General features: G+C 46.1%; 1 protein-coding gene across 7 annotated transcripts in view; it reads left to right on the top strand.

Moving 5' to 3' along the window:
* The window catches only part of PGBD5 (piggyBac transposable element derived 5), a 340,612-nt gene that overhangs the window by 153,962 nt on the left and 168,760 nt on the right, over positions 1–17,890 (top strand). For all 7 annotated transcript variants that reach the window (XR_003855485.1, XR_003855484.1, XM_029594253.1 and 4 more), the window contains exon 5: positions 4,048–4,245. Coding sequence is in view for 5 of the 7 variants with exons in the window: in XM_029594253.1 (XP_029450113.1) it covers positions 4,048–4,245 (198 nt within the window). In the remaining 2 variants the exon portion in view is untranslated. The remainder of the gene's footprint in view (positions 1–4,047; positions 4,246–17,890) is intronic.

The raw sequence follows: 17,890 nt of genomic DNA, 5'->3' as shown, positions 1-17,890 counted from the left end.
AGCCAAGTCTCAGTTATGGCACAAATGTCTGGATTGGAGTCTACGAGGTAGTCGTTGAGAATCAGAGATTTTTTTGTGAGGGATTGTGCATTAAATAGCGTTAGGGAAAATAGTGTTAGTCCTAGTAATTGGGTAATAGGTGAAATCATAATTGGGATGAGGGATTTGTAGTTGTGAGAACGGTGAAGCATAGAGGCTTTTTCTGTGGTGAGTGGGTTGTGTTGAAGAATAGGGATCAGAAATCTCTGAGTCATTCTGAACTGCTGTGTTGGGTAGGAAGTAGTTGAGAAGTTGAGTGAATTGGATGAATGCGTGGGGAAGTTTGGTGAATGCTGGGAAGGCTAATTGCTGGATCACACTGGCTGAGTGCTGGGAACGGGTAGAGAGAATTCTGGCGGGATGAGAGTTGAGAGGATGAATGCTGGATCACACTGGATGAGTGCTGGAACGAGTAAAGAGAATGCTGGTGGGATGAGAGTTGAGAGGATGAATGCTGGATCACACTGGATGAGCTGAGAGGATGAAAGCTGGATCACACTGGATGAGTGCTGGAACGGGTAGAGAGAATGCTGGCGGGATGAGAGTTGAGAGGATGAATGCTGGATCACACTGGATGAGTGCTGGAACGGGTAGAGAGAATGCTGGCGGGATGAGAGTTGAGAGGATGAATGCTGGATCACACTGGATGAGCTGAGAGGATAAAAGCTGGATCACACTGGATGAGTGCTGGAACGGGTAATGAGAATGCTGGATGAATGCTGATCACACTGAGAAGGATGAATGCTGGATCACAGAGGATGAATGCTAGAGCAGGCTCAAGAGTGCTGGGATGTTACGACTGGCGGGACTATTTGGATGAATAAGAAGAATTTGATGACTGTTGATAAACAGTTAGGCTGTTTGTTTGAAGAAATCTGAAGTGAAGTGAAAGGGAGAGTTCAAGGAGCAGGGGGAAACTGCGTAAGATGTAGTGGGCCCTGGGGCCACAAAGGGGCGCACTAAGGGGCCTGCCCCTTAGGTCGTGCCCCTTTGGGCGCGCGACGCCGCTGGGAGCGCTGAAGAATTTAAAAGGCTCCAGCCGGCTTCCAATAGGCCGACTGAGATGGGGGCGCGGTTAGACTCACCACACGGTTCCTTTCACTGAAAAGTTTGTGGTTCTCCTCTTCGAGTCGGGAGGGTCGGTCTAATTTGTCTGGATTCGCCCTCTCCCTATCCGCACGGCTCAACCACGGAGGTATGAGCGGGCTCTTGCCCCGATGGGCTGCGCCGGCCGCGCAAGCCTTAAAATATACAGATTTCCACATAAATTGGGGATTTATGGAAGCATGTTATAATTTTTTGTATATATGTTTACAAAATTGATAGGAAAATTTCACTTTCAGTCCATTGCAAATATTTGTGTATAACCAAATATGTGTGCATGTTGGGGAGTAGATATGTGTATTTTAAAATGTAGTAGATTTTTGTGTAGCTATATATGGCACTGCATGGTGTTCTTTCTAAATGACCCACAAAATGGTAACTTAAGCTGTGATATTTTATCATGAGAGGGGCAAAATATTGTGGGGGGGGGGTTTGTGATACTTTCCCCTCCCCAACAAAATATTGCAGTGGTCTTGCCACATGATGTTTTATCGTGGAAGAAATATGCAATAAAAAAATCATGTTGCAAAATGGGAACCAAGCACCTAATGGCAATCACCTTCACTGGGCCACCATACTTGAGGCCAAAAATTCAACACCCCCCAACAAAGTAGCAATTGCACCCCCCCCCAGGGGTCTTGGTAAGTCCTTGGCCAGCTGTTGGATCTATGTGATAGGTGAAAGTCTGGTTGGCATCATTTTGGAAAATGATGTTGACTGGGCCTGAAGCCTAGGAGGTGCTCCTGGCCTTCACTGCACCACCACTGATTCTATTTAAGGTATGGGTGGGGGAGAGGATATAGGGGGACACAGACCACTAGGGACTTATTTTGAAATGGGGGAGGAGGATAGGGCTATCTTAAACCACCAAGGTCTTATCTTTTTGGAAGGAGGGGGCTGGGGGATTTGTGGGTGCACCTGGGAGAACATACTGCTGTGGGGGTTCTTTGGGATGAAAGGTTTAATGCAAAAGGGAGAGATGCAATTTAACTCTTTTTTTTTTTTTTTTTACTTTTTTGCAGGGTTGCCTTGACAGGCAGCCCCAGCATAGGCAGGGGTCTACCAAGACCCTGAGAACAGTTATGTACTTTGGGGGAGGGGGCAATTTTTTGGTGGTATGTATCTTTAACAGGCCTCCTGGGGACATCTGGATGCAGGTTGGCAATTTTATGCATATAAATGCATGCAAAGCAGCAAATTTTAATAAGGTATGTAATTTAAAAACAACCCACATGATATTGTGAATATACATGATAAACATTTATCATGTGTTATAGCCATTTGGCAGCTTAGTATATCTAGCCCTTAGATTGTAAGCTCCCTTGGGATAGGGAAATACCTGCAGTACCTGAATGTAATCTGCTTTGAAGTATCCTTAAGAGCAGGCTATAATGGATAAATTATCTCTAAATGCTGTGTTTTTCTCTCCTGGTTTGTGAAACAGAATTAGTATTTTTTTTTATAAGCAGTTCCCTTGGGAGCCCATTACATATAGCCACCACTTCCCTTATGCCTTGCCATATTGACACTTTCTGTTGCCACTGCTGTGAACCTTGCCTGGCAGAATATGACCACGTGCCAGAAAGCTTCCCTTTCTTCCATGCTGAGTGGAAGAACCTAAAGTTGCCCACTTAGTAGTCCACCAACAGCCACCTTTCCTTTCCTAGGGTTGCTACCTGGTTCCATGTCTTAAGGAACTGGGACTTTTTTTAGATATATCAGTGGGACAATCTGGGTTAGACTGTTCTTTATGACCTGGAGCAAACTGGCAACCCAAAGGGTAACTTCTTCATCTGCTTCCCTTGAGGCACTTATCTCATGTGGATATGCCAAACCCCACAGGAGGAAAGAACTTGCTTTCATTAGTAATGTTGAGGGCCAGCCTGTTTACATCTCTACCATAAACTTTCAAGATTGAGCTGCAGGAGTAGAAACAATATATGTAGGAAGTGTAAATATATTTGATGACATGAAAAAGTACACATATATAAAGCACGTGTATTTTCATACATGTGTTTTTTGGGGGATGGAGATACTCATGTTTTTAAAACTATTCAGCTCCCACCACACATTTTCTAAAATACTTACATAAATCTCCACAGACCGACCTAAGTTCAGATTTCATGACTTGAGCAGACTATCCTCCTTATGTATATGTTTTGTATAGGGTATCCGGATAGCTTCAAGTTTTTCATCACGTGCATAAACTTCTAATCCTGCTTTTTTAAAAATAGGAAAATTAGAACTACAAATTAGTTTATACCTTTTGGTAAAATTAGAACTGAATTAGTCTGTCCTCTTTAAAAAAAAAAAAAAAAAAAAAAATCCTGTTCATAATGCTGTTTGTCCTTAGGTTGTCTGATTTTAAAATTTTAATTATTGCATTTACTGATTTGATCTGCAAATCACTCAGGGCTTTATTTTCCAGATGGATCGCACGCGATAAGGGACGTTTCACATGCGAAAAGTCCCTTATCGCGTGCGATACCAAGATGGGGGCGAAGTCGGCCCCGGAAGAGGAGGAGTCGGGGCGTCACCGGGGCCGACTCCGTGAAGACGCCGCGGACGACGAAAAGGTAAGGCCCTTTTTGCGTCCTAGTTCGCCCCCAATAGCTACACCTTCTATGGTGGCGCTATTGGGTGCAAAACCGGCAGCGATCGCACTGCGACGGTGCGATCACTGCCAGCTAGCACAGGACCGCCCCCCCGTTTCGGCCCCCCGCCCCTCATTACCTAAAGTATCGCAAGCCTGCGATACTTTAGAAAATGAGGCCCTCAGTTTTTAGTATGTTGAGTAATAGGTAAATCTAAATGCTATTTCTGCATGGCACTTGAACTATGATCTGGATTTAATCTCAATAAGCAAAATAAAATTTTTTGGTAACCTAAAGTTATAATTTTCAGAGATTTATTGCTGTGGATTGCTCAACTCCAGGAAGAGTGACTGCACAGGCCTACCTCTTTCTATGCTCAGTAACCCAGATGTGCCACAGTCACAAGGACAATATGAAATAAAGATGAAGGGAAACATGTCGATAATTTGCTGGTATAATAAGGGGCTCTTTCGCTTTTTGACGAACGCCTATTCTCCAGTTCGACAAGGTAAGTACCAAATAACTTTTGTATCTATATCAAGAAGAATGCTTTATATTTTTTTCTGCATCTTTTCCCTTGGATTGACACCCATCTTAAAAGCAGTATGGATAAACTATTGCAGGAGCTCAAACCTTACCTTAGTCACAGAAGAGCCCTTTGTGGTACTTGATTCTCTGCTGGGGAGTATAAACGCTGGTACTGCACCTTCTCAGAAAATTATATAGTGAACACAAAATTGGTGAAACAATCTATTTCTTTATTTTACGAACTTACAAGTACAGATGTCATACAGAAGTAGGCACACCCTCAGTGTTGTGCCTTTCAATTTATACATTTTCAGCCTAAGCAAGCCCCCTTTCCCTCCCCAATAACTCCCTCTGTTTTTACAAATTCCCTTTTTTGGTCATTACCCTGTTCCTTAGCTTGTCTGTCCAAGTGATGCTCAGCTCATGCCCACTTCTTTTTTTTTTTTTTATTTATTTACCTCCCCCCTTGTTACCCAATTGGTTATACCCTTATCTTCTTGGGATCCAGTAGCCAGTTACTGAACCCCTTTTTCCATGCAGCTGACCTGTGCTGGGTTCATGCTTAAACTCATGTCCTGTTCATGCTGTGCTTATCTCCATACTCCTTCTGCTTGTTCAATCCTGTTCCTGACTTCCCTTTCTCTTGTGTATGTGTAAATGCCCTTGCTAAAGCCAGGTGTGGGGAGGGGTAGAGTCTTTATCTCTGCTTACCTCCTTCCATTTGCTAAAGGAGCAGCATTCCTTTATTTCTGACAATCCTTATTCACATAGGGGTAGATTTTTAAAAAATGCGCGATCGCGTACTTTTGTTCGCGCACCAGGCGCAAACAAAAGTACGCTGGATTTTATAAGATACGCGCGTATCTTATAAAATCCTGGATCGGCGCGCGCAAGGCTGCCGATTTTGGGCAGCCGGCGCACGCCGAGCCGCGCAGCCTGCCTCCGTTCCCTCCGAGGCCGCTCCGAAATCGGAGCGGCCTCAGAGGGAACTTTCTTTTGCCCTCCCCTCCCCTCACCTTCCCCTCCCTTCCCCTACCTAACCCACCCCCCCGGCCCTATCTAAAACCCCCCCTACCTTTATCCGTGGATTTACGCCTCCCGGCGGGAGACGTAAATCCACGCGCGCCAGCGGGCTGCTGGCGCGCCGAGACTCAACCTGGGGGCAGTTCCGGAGGGCGCGGCCACGCCCCCAGAACGCCCCGGGCCGAAACCACGCCCCCGAAACGTCACGTCCCGCCCCAAAACGCCGCATCGATTGGCCTCGCCCCCCGACACGCCCCCCCAAAAAAACCCCGGGACTTACGCGAGTCCCGGGGCTCTGCGCGCGCCGGCGGCCTATGGAAAATAGGCGCGCCGGAGCGCAAGGCCCTGCTCGCGTAAATCCGGGCGGATTTACGCGAGCAGGGCTTTTAAAATCCTCCCGATACTCCCTCCCCTGTCTGTGTTCCGCTTCAATTCCCTTCAGCAATTTTCATCACTGCCTGCTTTTTTCAAGGAGCTCATACAGCCAGCCTGTCCTTGCTCTTATCTATACATTTCATTGCATTTAGAAAAATCCGCACACTATTCTTTGTCTGACAGCTTCTAACTACTAAAGTTTCTCTAATTTTACTTTCTAAGTAACCAAAAATTAGAATATAAGAGAATAAAGAGATACAATTCTATTTCTATAATCTATTAGCTTTTGAAAGAGCAACATCAGTGAGCCCTTGCTGACACTTTGATGTCTCTGCTGCTGCCCTATCAATGTCAAACTGAGTCCAGCTGTCTGAAATGGGTTAGGCCATAGTTTTTGCATTTGTTTTTTATTCCTATTTCATTGAAGTTCTATGTATTAGGTTTCATTTTTTAGTGGGGTGGGGGAAGGGGGATTGGGCATGCAGGCAAACAAGTGTTCCTGTACAAACCCAGATCAGTCCAGACCAGTGGGTTATGCACTCCCACCAGCAGTTGGAGTCAGAACAAAGCTTCGAGGTACTGGTATCCCAAGTGTGCCACCTGCAGCTCATCAGTATTTCTCTGACTTCAGCAGATGGTCATGTATACCTGCAGCTCTGTGTGAGATGGATTTTTCTTGCTCCCTGAGGTGCTAGATTCAGTGTCTGGACCCAGCCCTCAGTTAGAGCCCTGGCGGTGCTAGCCCGTGTGGTTCCGGGTTCCCTGATAGCCAGGGGACTGGCTCCCTCAGCGACCCGAAGGCTCCCCCTCAGTGTCTGCGGTACAGGGAAGAAGCCCCTTTGGGGGTATTTTTTTCTATTATTCATAGCTTAGGCTTTATTTTTTTCTGTTACTAGAAGTTTTTGTGTAAAAAAAAAAAAAAACAGCTCCAAGTTCCCTGTTCACCATGGCTTCCGGGGTAAATCAGTCTGCTCGGTGATGCAGAGCCAGGCAAACCACTGAAGAGGAGGGGAGAGTGTTTCAGCCCTGGTAAGAACCTCTGAGAACATTTTTAGGATTCCTGCCTCATTTTTACCACCGGCTCTGGAGCTATTTTTACCATGGCGGCCATATTATTTTTCTTTTTCGACCTCCCACGCAGCTCCCCAGCGTTCCTGGGGCCGATTTTCGTGGCGTTTTTTGGTGGGAGTCACCAGGGCTGGGTGGCAGCACCTGTTTTCTTCTGGGGGAGGGAGTTATATGCCCCTTTTTGCAAGAGGAGCATGGCAGAAACTCCTTTGGTGGAACCCTGCACACCTTACAGTGCTTATTTAGACCACCCTATCACTGTGCACTGGGTGGGAAAGGGGCCTCAGACAAGAGGACCAAACCTAAAAAGTCTGCATGCAGGTCAGGCTCAGCACTGCATGGACTCAGAGACCAGAGGAATCGAGAGACACGGACACTGATTCTAACAGTGATAAGACTGGACCAGGGGATTTTCACCGGAATTTGTGCTGCTCATGCATGAAGCATTTCTGGCTCAGAAGCTTGCAAAGTGCAGAGCCCAGGATGGGAGTGTGGGAGTTCCCAAGCATCCCCATCTGCGAACTGACTGTCGTCCGTCCCAGGCAACTTTGGCTCGGTAGGGTCTAGCGGGTGCAGTCGACCAGCAGGGGAACGACTCTACTCCGCCCCCGAGGGACACCGCTGCAGATCAGGGTGAGGTCCCTCCAGATGTAGATACAGGTGACGACGATCAGGCTCTGGTAGTGCAGAGGGGGACAACCCCCGCATAGTCTAGCTGTTTAAGAGGGAGGAATTGCACCCCCTTATTTCCCAGGTGCTTGAGGAATTGAGGGTGTGACCCTCACTGGAAGATTCCGACAGCGAGGTAGTGAACCCAGTCCTGGATGGTCTCCAAGATCCACCTAGTGCTTTTCTCATCCCAAAAAAGATTCAAAAGCTCATTAGCCAGGAGTGGGAATCCCCAGAGGTGGGCTTAAGGTCGGCCGGGCGATGCAAAAACTTTATCTGCTAATGGAGGAACATTTAGAATGCCTCGGGGTACCTAAGGTGGATGCGGCTGTATCAGCAGTGACCAAGAAGACTACCATTCCAGTGGCAGGAGCGGCTGCTCTCAGATGTACCGGACTGGAAGCTGAAGCTGCACTGGAAGCAGGTGTTCGAGGTCTCCTTAGGACTTCGTGTGGCAATGTGTGCAGCATGATGCAAAGAGCATGTTTGTTTGATTCAAAAACCTCAGGACCTATCGTCTTCTGGGACTTTGTCAGCTTCTCAGGCAGCAGTAGCATATGTGGCGAATGCCTTATATGACTTGGTGCGTTCGGTGGCCTGGACTATGGTCTCCTCGGTGGCACCTCGGCAACTCCTATGGCTCCACAATTGGGCAGCGGATACTTCCTCCAAGTCGCAACTGTGCAGTCTGCCTTTTTAAGGGAAGTTGCTGTTTGGAGAGGATTTGGATCAGCTGATAATCTCTGGGGGATTCCAAGGGCAATAAACTGCCAGAAGGAAATCATTCGGTCCTCTATCCCATTTTTGGGATTTCCGAAAAAGCAGGTCAGGGAGGAGTGTTCCACCCTCTGGTTCCAGACAGACCTCTTCCCATACACAATCCTTTCACGGCTCCAGTCGTCCTGCCAGAGGTGGCTTCGATCAGGGAAGCCTGCCCAATGAAATCAGGCCAGCCCATTCCTCAGACGGGATGATCGGGGGCCGGTTGTCCCAATTTTATGAGGAGTGGGCCAGGATCGCCTCCAATCGCTGGGTGTTGGAGGTGGTAAAAGAAGGTTATGCCTTAGAATTTTCTCAGCCTCTCATGCCAGCCTTTGTGGAATCACAATACGTTTCCCGCAACAAGTGAGCCGCGGTAGAAGACACTCTACAAAGATTGCTGGTCCTGAAGGCGATCGTCCTCTTGCCGTTCAAGGAACAGGGGAGGGGATGGTACTCCATTTATTTCATGGTTCTCAAAAAGGAGGGCACTTTCCGACCCATCCTGGACCTACAAAAGGTGAATGGCTGCTTGAAGGTGCCCTGTTTTTCGAATGGAAACACTTCGAACAGTCATTGCAGCGGTTTGAAAGGGAGTGTTCCTCAACTCCTTGGATCTCACAGAGTCTTACCTACACATCCCGATTTGCAGCACTCACCAGAGATTCCTACAATTCAAGATCCTGGATCAGCATTTTCAGTTCCAGGCACTGCCGTTCGGACTGGTGATGGCCCCACACATCTTTACCAAGGTGATGGTCGTGGTGGCGGCAACCCTCCGGAAGAAAGGGATAATGGTCCATCCTTACTTCAAAGATTGGCTGATTCGAGCCAAGTCGGAAGAGGAAGGCGAGCGGATGGTTCTTCGTGTGATCCATTGTCTCCAGTCCCTAGGCTGGGTAATCAACGAAGCAAAAAGTCATCTGACTCCGCACAGTGTCTGGAGTATTTGGGAGCTCGTTTTGACACCTTCCAGGGCAGGGTGTTTTCTCACGAAGGACACAATGTACAAATTGCAGCAACAAGTGCGCCTCTTGTTACAGCTTTCAATCTCCAGTGTAGGCTTACCTACAAGTTCTGGGGTTCATGGCTTTGATGTTGGAATTGGTTCCTTGGGCCTTCACTCATCTGAGACCATTGCAGAGAGATCTACTGTCGTGGTTGGACCCAGAGTCAGTTGCAGTTAATCAGGTCCAGCCTGCAATGGTGGCTGTCGGAAGACAACTTACAGAAGGGGATGCCCTCGAAGTCCTGGATTGGGTGATCATAATGGATGCGAGCTTTCAAGGCTGAGTAGCAGTGTGCCTTGGTCATGCAGCACAGGGAACCTGGTCATTACCTGAATGGTCGTGATCTGTCAATCGTTTAGAAATAAGGGCAGTCCGCAAAGCATTGGCATTCCAGTCCCTGGTGCAGGGGAGAATGATTCAAGTCTTCTCGGACATCGCCACCACGTTGGCATATCTCAATCGCCAGGGAGGAACCAGGAGTCCAGCCATGGCACAGGAAGCACACCTCTTTGCTTGGGCCAAGCTTCATCTGGAAGGCATCACAGCCTCTCATGTGGCAGGCATGGACAACGTGCAGGCAGACTTCTCAGTCATCAACAGCTGGATCCCAGGGAGTGGGAACTATCCCAGAAGGGTTAGAATCACATTTGTGCCCAATGGAGTTCCCCAACTGGACCTCATGGCGACCCATGTCAACGCCAAGACAGACTCCTTCTTCAGCCAAAAGAAGGAAATCGGGGCAGTAGGAGTAGACTTCTTAGTCTGCAAGTGGCCAACCGGAATCCTCCTGTATGCCTTTCCTCCATGGCCCCTGATTGGGCACATTCTCCAGTGCATAGAGGACCATCCTGGTTCGGTAATTCTGGTGGCACCAGAGTGGCTGCAGCGGCTGTGGTTTGCGGACCTGGTACAGTTGGCGACAGACGGACTGCTATGCCTAGCTCACCTGCTGAACCTTCTGCGACAAGGGCCCATTTTTTTGGATCGGGAGGATCACTTCTCTCACAGCCTGATGTTTGAGAGGCGGCAGTTACAGATGAAAGGTTATTCAGAACAGGTGACTTCCACCCTGCTTCAGTCCAGGCGGCCCTTGTCATCTATGGCATATGCTCGAGTGTGGAAGGTGTTTGAAGTCTGGTGTTTCCAGCAGGATGTAGTACCGTTGTCGGTGACCATTCCTCAGGTCTTGGTTTTTTGAAGCAGGGATTATCTAAAGGTTTGGCTTATAGTTCCCTGCATGTTCAGGTTTCGGCCCTGGGATGTCTCCTAGGGCGGGTAGGTGGCAGGCCTCTAGCCAGCCACTCGGACATTATCAGTTTCCTGAAAGGGGTGAAGCACCTTCATCCTCTTAAGTTATGCCTGGAGTGGAATCTTAATCTGATGTTGAGGGCGCTTTGTGATTTCCCCCCCCCCCCTCCCCTTTTGAGCCCCTGGGACATGCTTCCTTAAAGGATCTGACCTTGAAGATGGTGTTCTTGGTGGCCATCTGTTCCACGAAGCGCATTTCAGAATTTCAGGCTCTTTCCTGTAGGGATCCCTTCTTTCGCATCTCAGCTGATAGGGTCTCCCTGCGCATGGTCCCTTCCTTTTTGCTGAAAGTGGTGTTAATCAGTCTGTGGAGTTACCCAGATTCCCTGATTGGGCTCGTGACCCCACTATGGGACTAGATCTTCATCTGTTAGATGGCCGCCAGGTTCTCCTTCGGTATTTGAAGGTCACTAACTTTTTTTTTTTTTTTTTTTCAAAAATCTGATCACCTTTTAATGCTCTTTGGAGGTCCAAAGAAGGGTGAAAAGGCATCCTTGGCTTGCTGGTTGACAATTTGCTTGGCCTACATCGGGAAGGGTCACCCCGTCCCGACTGGTTTGAAAACTCACTCAACAAGAGCGCAAACGGCTTCTTGGGCAGAGTGTCAGTTGTCGCCTGAGGAGATTTGTAGAGCCACAGTCTGGTCTTCCCTGCATACCTTCACAAGGCATTATCGTCTGGATGTCAGGGATCCAGACCAAGCACGTTTTGGGGCGAGCGTCTTATGAGCGGGTCTTTCGGGTTCCCGCCCAGTGTAATGTGGCTTTGGTACATCCCACTGGTCTCGACTGATCTGGATATGTAGAGGAAAGGAAAATTGGTTCTTACCTGCTAATTTTCATTCAGTCCAGGATCCCACCCGGGTGCTACTGCCGAAAGACTGGTTTCCTAACGGTTAGTTGCTGTACACAGGGAATCAATGATTCTATAATTTGTTTTGTTATGAACCGTGGTTCAAACTTGATTTTCAGGTATTGGAGTTGTTTGTTTCAGACCCTTGAGGGAGGTTTTTTTTTTGTTTGCCCTTGTTTCGGGAATTAGATATTTTTTTGTCAGTTATACTTTGCTTGGGTATCTATAAATACTGATGAGCTGCAGGTGGCACACTTGGGATACCAGTGCCTCGAAGCTTTGTTCTGACTCCAACTGCTGGTGGGAGTGCATATCCCACTGGTCTGGAATGATCTGTGGTATTACAGGAACGAAAATTAGCAGGTAAGAACCAATTCTCCTTTTTGCCCCCTTTTTTTATGGTTAGTTATAGATAACATATCTGGATACATGTGTCCAGGTGACTTTAAACTTAACAGGTGTCACAGCTACCCAGTGATGCTGTGCCATTGGCTGTAATCCTTCTTGGGTCCTAATCTCTGAGAAACTGCAGCTTCTTGGACATGAGTCTCTATTGGATATGAACAGGCACCCCATATTTTTTACAGATGCTGTTTTTGGGCTTGGTAGTTATTTTTTGATCTGGGTTAGCTAAGTGCCAGGTGTGGAGAAGAGTCTAAAGCAAAAACACCAATTAGTTCTGGCTTCCAGCACTGCGGTGGGTTCCCAGGTTAGGGTCCCCTCCCCCAATTCAATAGCAAATTTCCAGGTAGTTTCTCTTTCTGTTAAGACAGCAAGACTAAAAAAAAAAACCCACAAACTTGTTTACTTCACAGTACCATTACAGTCTGCGGTTAGTGTCTCTCCTTCCCTTAGTTCAACAGCAAAGTCCCAGACAATCTCTCCTCTTGATTGTCAGAGAGCGAGACTTGTCAAAAACACAAGACCCCCACATTTCTTTAACTCACGGCAATGCTGTAGGCTCTCCTGCTAGAGCACAGGGATAGATAATGATCCTCCAACAGTTCATGAGAGAAGCCTTTTGGTGCTTCACCTCCACTATCTGCCCACTAGAAATGCCATAACTTAAAATGCTATCTTAAGCCAACTTTTCACTGGATTTTCAGGTCTCTTCTGAAGTGGCCATAGGAGTAACTTCAGTCTCTGGCTTTGTCATATCTTCCAATTCCATAGGTTCAGTCATTAACCATTCTCTCTCTAGCTTCCTGGTTCTGTCTTAGCTACAGTGCTAATTGCCCCTAATCAATGCCACCTGCAGCATTACACTTGCTACAGCTTTCATGCCACCCCTATGCATCCTGGGGAATGGAGTTTAAGGCCTCTTTTCCTAACCTGGGCTTTCTAACCCTTAACCTAGCCCTGCTTAGGTCTGTCTGTGCTAGCAGAGACTGATTCCCTCTATTCCCATACCACACTGGTTATATTCAAGCATAGCTGGATAACTTTAGACCAGTATGTTCAGCAGGACATTTATCCTGCTGAATATCCCTGACAGCTTAACTGGCAAACTATAGCTGGATAGGTTGTCCATCTACTGCTTTTCTGAATATTATCCTCTTAAGGCATTTCATATCAGGGTTTGGGCAGTTCACAAATTGAAACGTTTAATTTGGAAATTTTTTTTTATTAATCCAGGCTGTTTCACAGCCAGGTTAGTTGAAAACCTTGAGGATGTACTTTCTTTCTGTTGGTCGAGGTAAATTTGCAAAGGCTTAGGTATCTTTTATGGGGGTAAATGTAGAGTTAATCTGCCTACGTTAATTGTATCCGACTAAGTGGATATGTACACACCTTCATAATGTGTACTTTTGGCTGCATGAAAAGAGATATTCTGGGGGCATTTCAAACAAGTTTTTGGAAACTATACATGTACATTTAATTTTCAAAAAAGGACTTGTAGGCATGCTGCTCACACCCCAACATACATCATTTTGAAACATGTAAAAGTACTCAATCTTATTAGCATAAAATCCTGATATTCAAACACAATGAGCACGGATGGCTACAATTATGCACCCTATTGAAAATGTATCCCCCAACTAACTTCACAAACAAGACAGAGGAGGACCGGAAGGCTCATCTGTATATTGCTCCCAGCATCCCCCTGGAAGAGGCATCCATAGGTCACCGCAAGCGATCCAGGGATTGGCTTCCACAGCCCCAGCTTCCAGAGGCCCTGCACTCTTTGCAATAGAGGAGGGCCGGAAGCGCACGCCTAGCGGCATGCGACACTCAAACCCTTCAACTGAGTGAAGATTAATTTAATGGTGCTTAGAGAGGATTGGTAAGTATGGTTTTCAGAAATCTTTGGATTATAAAAGTTTGGTGAACGGTGAAATAGAGGGATATATTCTTTAGCGTTTGTGTGTGTCTGAGGTAATAAGCAAGCTAGAGCGTTAATTCTAGTGTGTCTTTCCCACCCACTCAACCCTTGATTTTTAGGCACGAGACACTTTCTTATTAAAAATCAATCAGGGTCATCTAAATCATAAATCATCGGGGCAGACTCACCCACCCACCCACCACCAACCGCTTCAGATGCCGGTGAGAAGAAATCATCACCAAAAGAAATAAAGGCAAGTGCCTTTTGAAATCACTGCAAATTCAGGGGAAACCGAGAGAGCCTTGGACACGCCCCCTAGAGCGACGTAGGTGTGCCCCAGCGCTAAGACAGCGACACCTCCAGGCGTCGTGCGTCACGCGTCAAAGGGGCCATCCCCTTTGTGCACCCCTTCATGCAATCCCAAGTGCCTGCAATATATAATCTCCAGATACTCCCTGAACATAAAGAAAAATGGCAATCCATCAACCTTCATCGGTATGCAAAGACCACAGAAATAGAACAAACACCAACAGCAACTGGAAGGAAAAAGGTATGAAATCTAAAACAAAACTTAAATATCAACACACAAAGATTAATTACAACACTTATTTATTTATTATTTATTTTATTTGGAGTTTCTTCTATACTGATAGCCATTTGCACATCGTATCGGTTTACATACAACTAAGAACTGTTGGGCATGGCCCTTACATAGAACAATAGCAAAAAAAATGAAACATAGATACAGGGGATAAGTATGTATAAAATAACAGGGACTATATAATGGAGTATCAAAAACAGCTACAAGAGAACTAACTAAATATTAATGTGAGGAGATATAATGCAGGATATCATGCACAAAATAGCAAAACAATGTACAAGAGGCTATAATACATGGTAAAGGGATGCATTGAAAGCAATTATACAACATACAGTGATGGATGTACCATAATACATGGTAAAGGGATGCATTAAACAGATGCATTTATAAAGTAAACAGCTGGAATTGGGGAACTGAGTACCTAAATAGGTTGAAAAGGGGGGGTTCCGGGGAACACTAAGGGAGAGAAAGGACACATCAGGGCAAAGGAAAGCTACTTAGGCGTACGGGAACCTATGGGGAGATGGAGAAAAGAGAGAGGCAGGGGCGCCTTGGAAGAAGTGGGGAGTACTTAGGAGAGAGTACTTAGGAGAGATACCAAAGTCAGATGAGGGGGGGGGGGGGGACAAATTATATAAAAGAATCCTTTTAGTTAGGCATACTTTGTGAAGGGGGAAGCAAATCGGGGTAAGCCTGAAGGAACAACCAAGTTTTTAGTTTTTTTTGTTTTTTTTTTTAATTTAGGGGTGGAGGTTTCAGTGCGTATATCGGGAGGTAGAGCATTCCAAAGGGTAGGTGCAGCAAGGGAAAATGCTCTGCTTATGGTAGAAGTCAGTTTGATTGATTTGATGGAGTGTGCGTGGAGAGTTCCTTGTAGGGCAGTACGAGTAGGTCTTGAGGAAGTGCGAGGAATGAGGGGAGGACTGATCCAGTTGAGATTTTCATTTGTAAGACTTTTATGGATGATGGAGAGGGCTTTGTAATGTATACGAGATTGTATTGGGAGCCAGTGAAGTTCAATAAGCGTAGGTGTGATGTGGTCCCTTTTTTTGGAGCCTGAGAGAACACGTGCAGTGACGTTTTGTAAAAGTTGTAAAGGTTTGATATGCGTAGACGGGAGGCCAAGGAGGAGGGCATTACAGTAGTCTATTTTAGAGAAAATAATAGACTGGAGGACTGTGCGAAAGTCAGAAAAATGTAGTAAAGGTCTGAGTTTTTTTTAATTGTTTGTAGCTTAAAATAGCAGTCTCTAATGATGGAATTAATAAAGGGTTTGAAAGTGAGCTGTTTGTCGATGAGAACACCTAGATTGCGGGTGTGTGAGGAGAAAGAAGTAGCTGAGTGTGAGGGGGGATCGAGGGAAAAGGAAGTTTGTTGGAAATGATTAGGAGTTCAGTTTTGTTGGGGTTGAGGGCGAGATGCATGTCTGTGAGGAGTTGGTTGATGGAAGAGAGGCAGGATTGCCAGTTTTGGAGTGCAGTTTGTAGGAAGTCAGAAGGGGAAAAGAATTTGCACGTCATCTGCATATCTGAAGTGCTTGATATGAAGATTGGTGAGAAGGGTGGTAAGGGGGAGCATGTAAATGTTAAAGAGGGTGGAGGAAAGAGCTAGGACAGTGAGAGAACGATTTTGTAGATAGGATTGTATCCAAGAGAGTGTGTTACCAGAGATCCCAATACTTGTGAGGATGTTGAGGAGGTTGAGGAGGATAGAGTGATTGACAGTATCAAAAGCAGCGGAGATGTCAAGCATAGCAATCAGATAAGAGCCCGAATTGATTCCTTTGATTCGGGTGTCAGTAAGAGAGATTAGTAAGGTTTCAGTACTAAGATGCTTCCTGAAACCATATTGTGTTGAGGGAAGAATGTTGTGGTGTTCGAGGTGTAGAGACAGGCGAGAGTTGATAAGTTTTTCAAGGATTTAGCTAGAAGGGGTAGGTTGGAAATGGGTCTGAAATTAGACAAGGTGGAAGGATCAAGGTTAGGTTTTTTGAGTAAGGGTTTGACTACTGCTTGTTTGAGAAAATTAGGGACTGTACCTTGCTCCAAGGAGCAGTTGCAGATGTTAGACAGAGGTTTGGCAATTACTTTGGGAATAGATAGAAGAAATTTAGAGGGAATAGTTTCAGAGGGATGTGAGGTAGGTTTCATCTTTCTTAGGATGTTCTCTATTTCCAATGAGGAAGAAGAGTCGAAAGTGGAGAGGGTAGCTGAGGAGCTGAGGACAGGAAGATTCACATTGTTGGTGTTATGTGAGAATTGAGCAGTGATGGAGGAAACTTTATCTTTAAAGAAGTGTGCTAACTCATTGCAGCGATTCTTGGTGGTGGTAGTTGGAGTCTGAGCATGGGAGGGGTTGGTGAGGTCAGCAGTCATTGAGAAAAGAGCCTTGGGATTATATTGTAGACCATGTATCTTTCTAGCATAGTATTGACGTTTATTTAGGAGGATGGAGTTTCTGTATTCGTGCATGCGTTGGTAATAGGTAGTTTTGGATGCTGGGGAGGGGTGCCTGCGCCAGTACCTTTCTGCAGCTCTGAGCTGAGTTTTGAGAATTCTGAGATCAGGTGTGAACCAGGGTTTTCTATTTAGACGGGTGGGATTGATAGTTTTAGTTGTTAAAGGGCAGACCCAGGAGGAGAAGGCGTTGACTGGTGACGAGAGGTCAAGATGATTGTCTATGTCAGAGCATGCTTGTGAGAGGGTGTCCATGGTACAGGATTTGCGGTATTTAAAGGATAGAGGTTGTGATGGCAGAGTATGGGATGTTTGCGGTAGTACGAGGGTAATTTGGATTATGGGGTGATCAGACCACGGAACTGTCAGACATGAGGGGGCATTGATTATATTGATAGGGGAGTTGATGAAAATAAGATCTAGGGTGTGGCCAGCTTTGTGGGTGGGAGAGCGAATGATTTGATTGAATCCCATTGCATCCAGGGCAGAAATGAAGGCTTCACAAGCAGCGGATTGAGGGCAAGCGTCAATGTGTAAGTTGAAGTCTCCAAGGATAATTGTGGGTAGGTCAGGGGCGAGTGAATTGGCAAAGAATTCAATAAGGGGGGAGGAGTCTTTTTCTAGTAGACCAGGGGGGGGTGTAAATGAGACAAATTTGCATTGATTTAGATTTAAAAAACCCAATTTCATACTGGTTGGGGAGATCACGTTTCTGTGATAGTAGTTTGAGCTCCTTTTTTACAGCCAGGAGCAAGCCACCACCTCTTTTCTTTTTGCGTGGAATTGAGAAAATGTCATAACAGTCGATAGGGAGCTGGTTGATGAGGGGAGTGTCATGCTGTTTAAACCAGGTTTCTGTTACAGCGCAGATTTCCGGTTTGGAGTCAGGAGGTCATGTGGGAGATGTGTTTTCTTCTGGAGTGATTGGGCGTTAAATAATATAATGGAAATCAGTGCGAGGCTGATGGCTGATTGCGTGGGTAGATGGGGATAGGAATGAGCCTTCTTCACTCTGTAACTATCTAACACTCTCCTTCCTACTCTTTAATGCTCAATCAATAATCAAAAAAATTCCTATCAATGACCTTCTCCAAAATGAAAAACCAGACTTTATAGCCATCATGGAAACTTGAGCAAAAAACACTGACACTGTAATAATCAACCAAATCAACAACTCTTCT

Source organism: Rhinatrema bivittatum, chromosome 3 (assembly GCF_901001135.1).
Source record: "Rhinatrema bivittatum chromosome 3, aRhiBiv1.1, whole genome shotgun sequence".
Taxonomy (NCBI): Eukaryota; Metazoa; Chordata; class Amphibia; order Gymnophiona; family Rhinatrematidae; genus Rhinatrema; species Rhinatrema bivittatum.
Note: the sequence above shows the minus strand (reverse complement) of the source record. Positions and strands in the feature narration are given on the sequence as shown.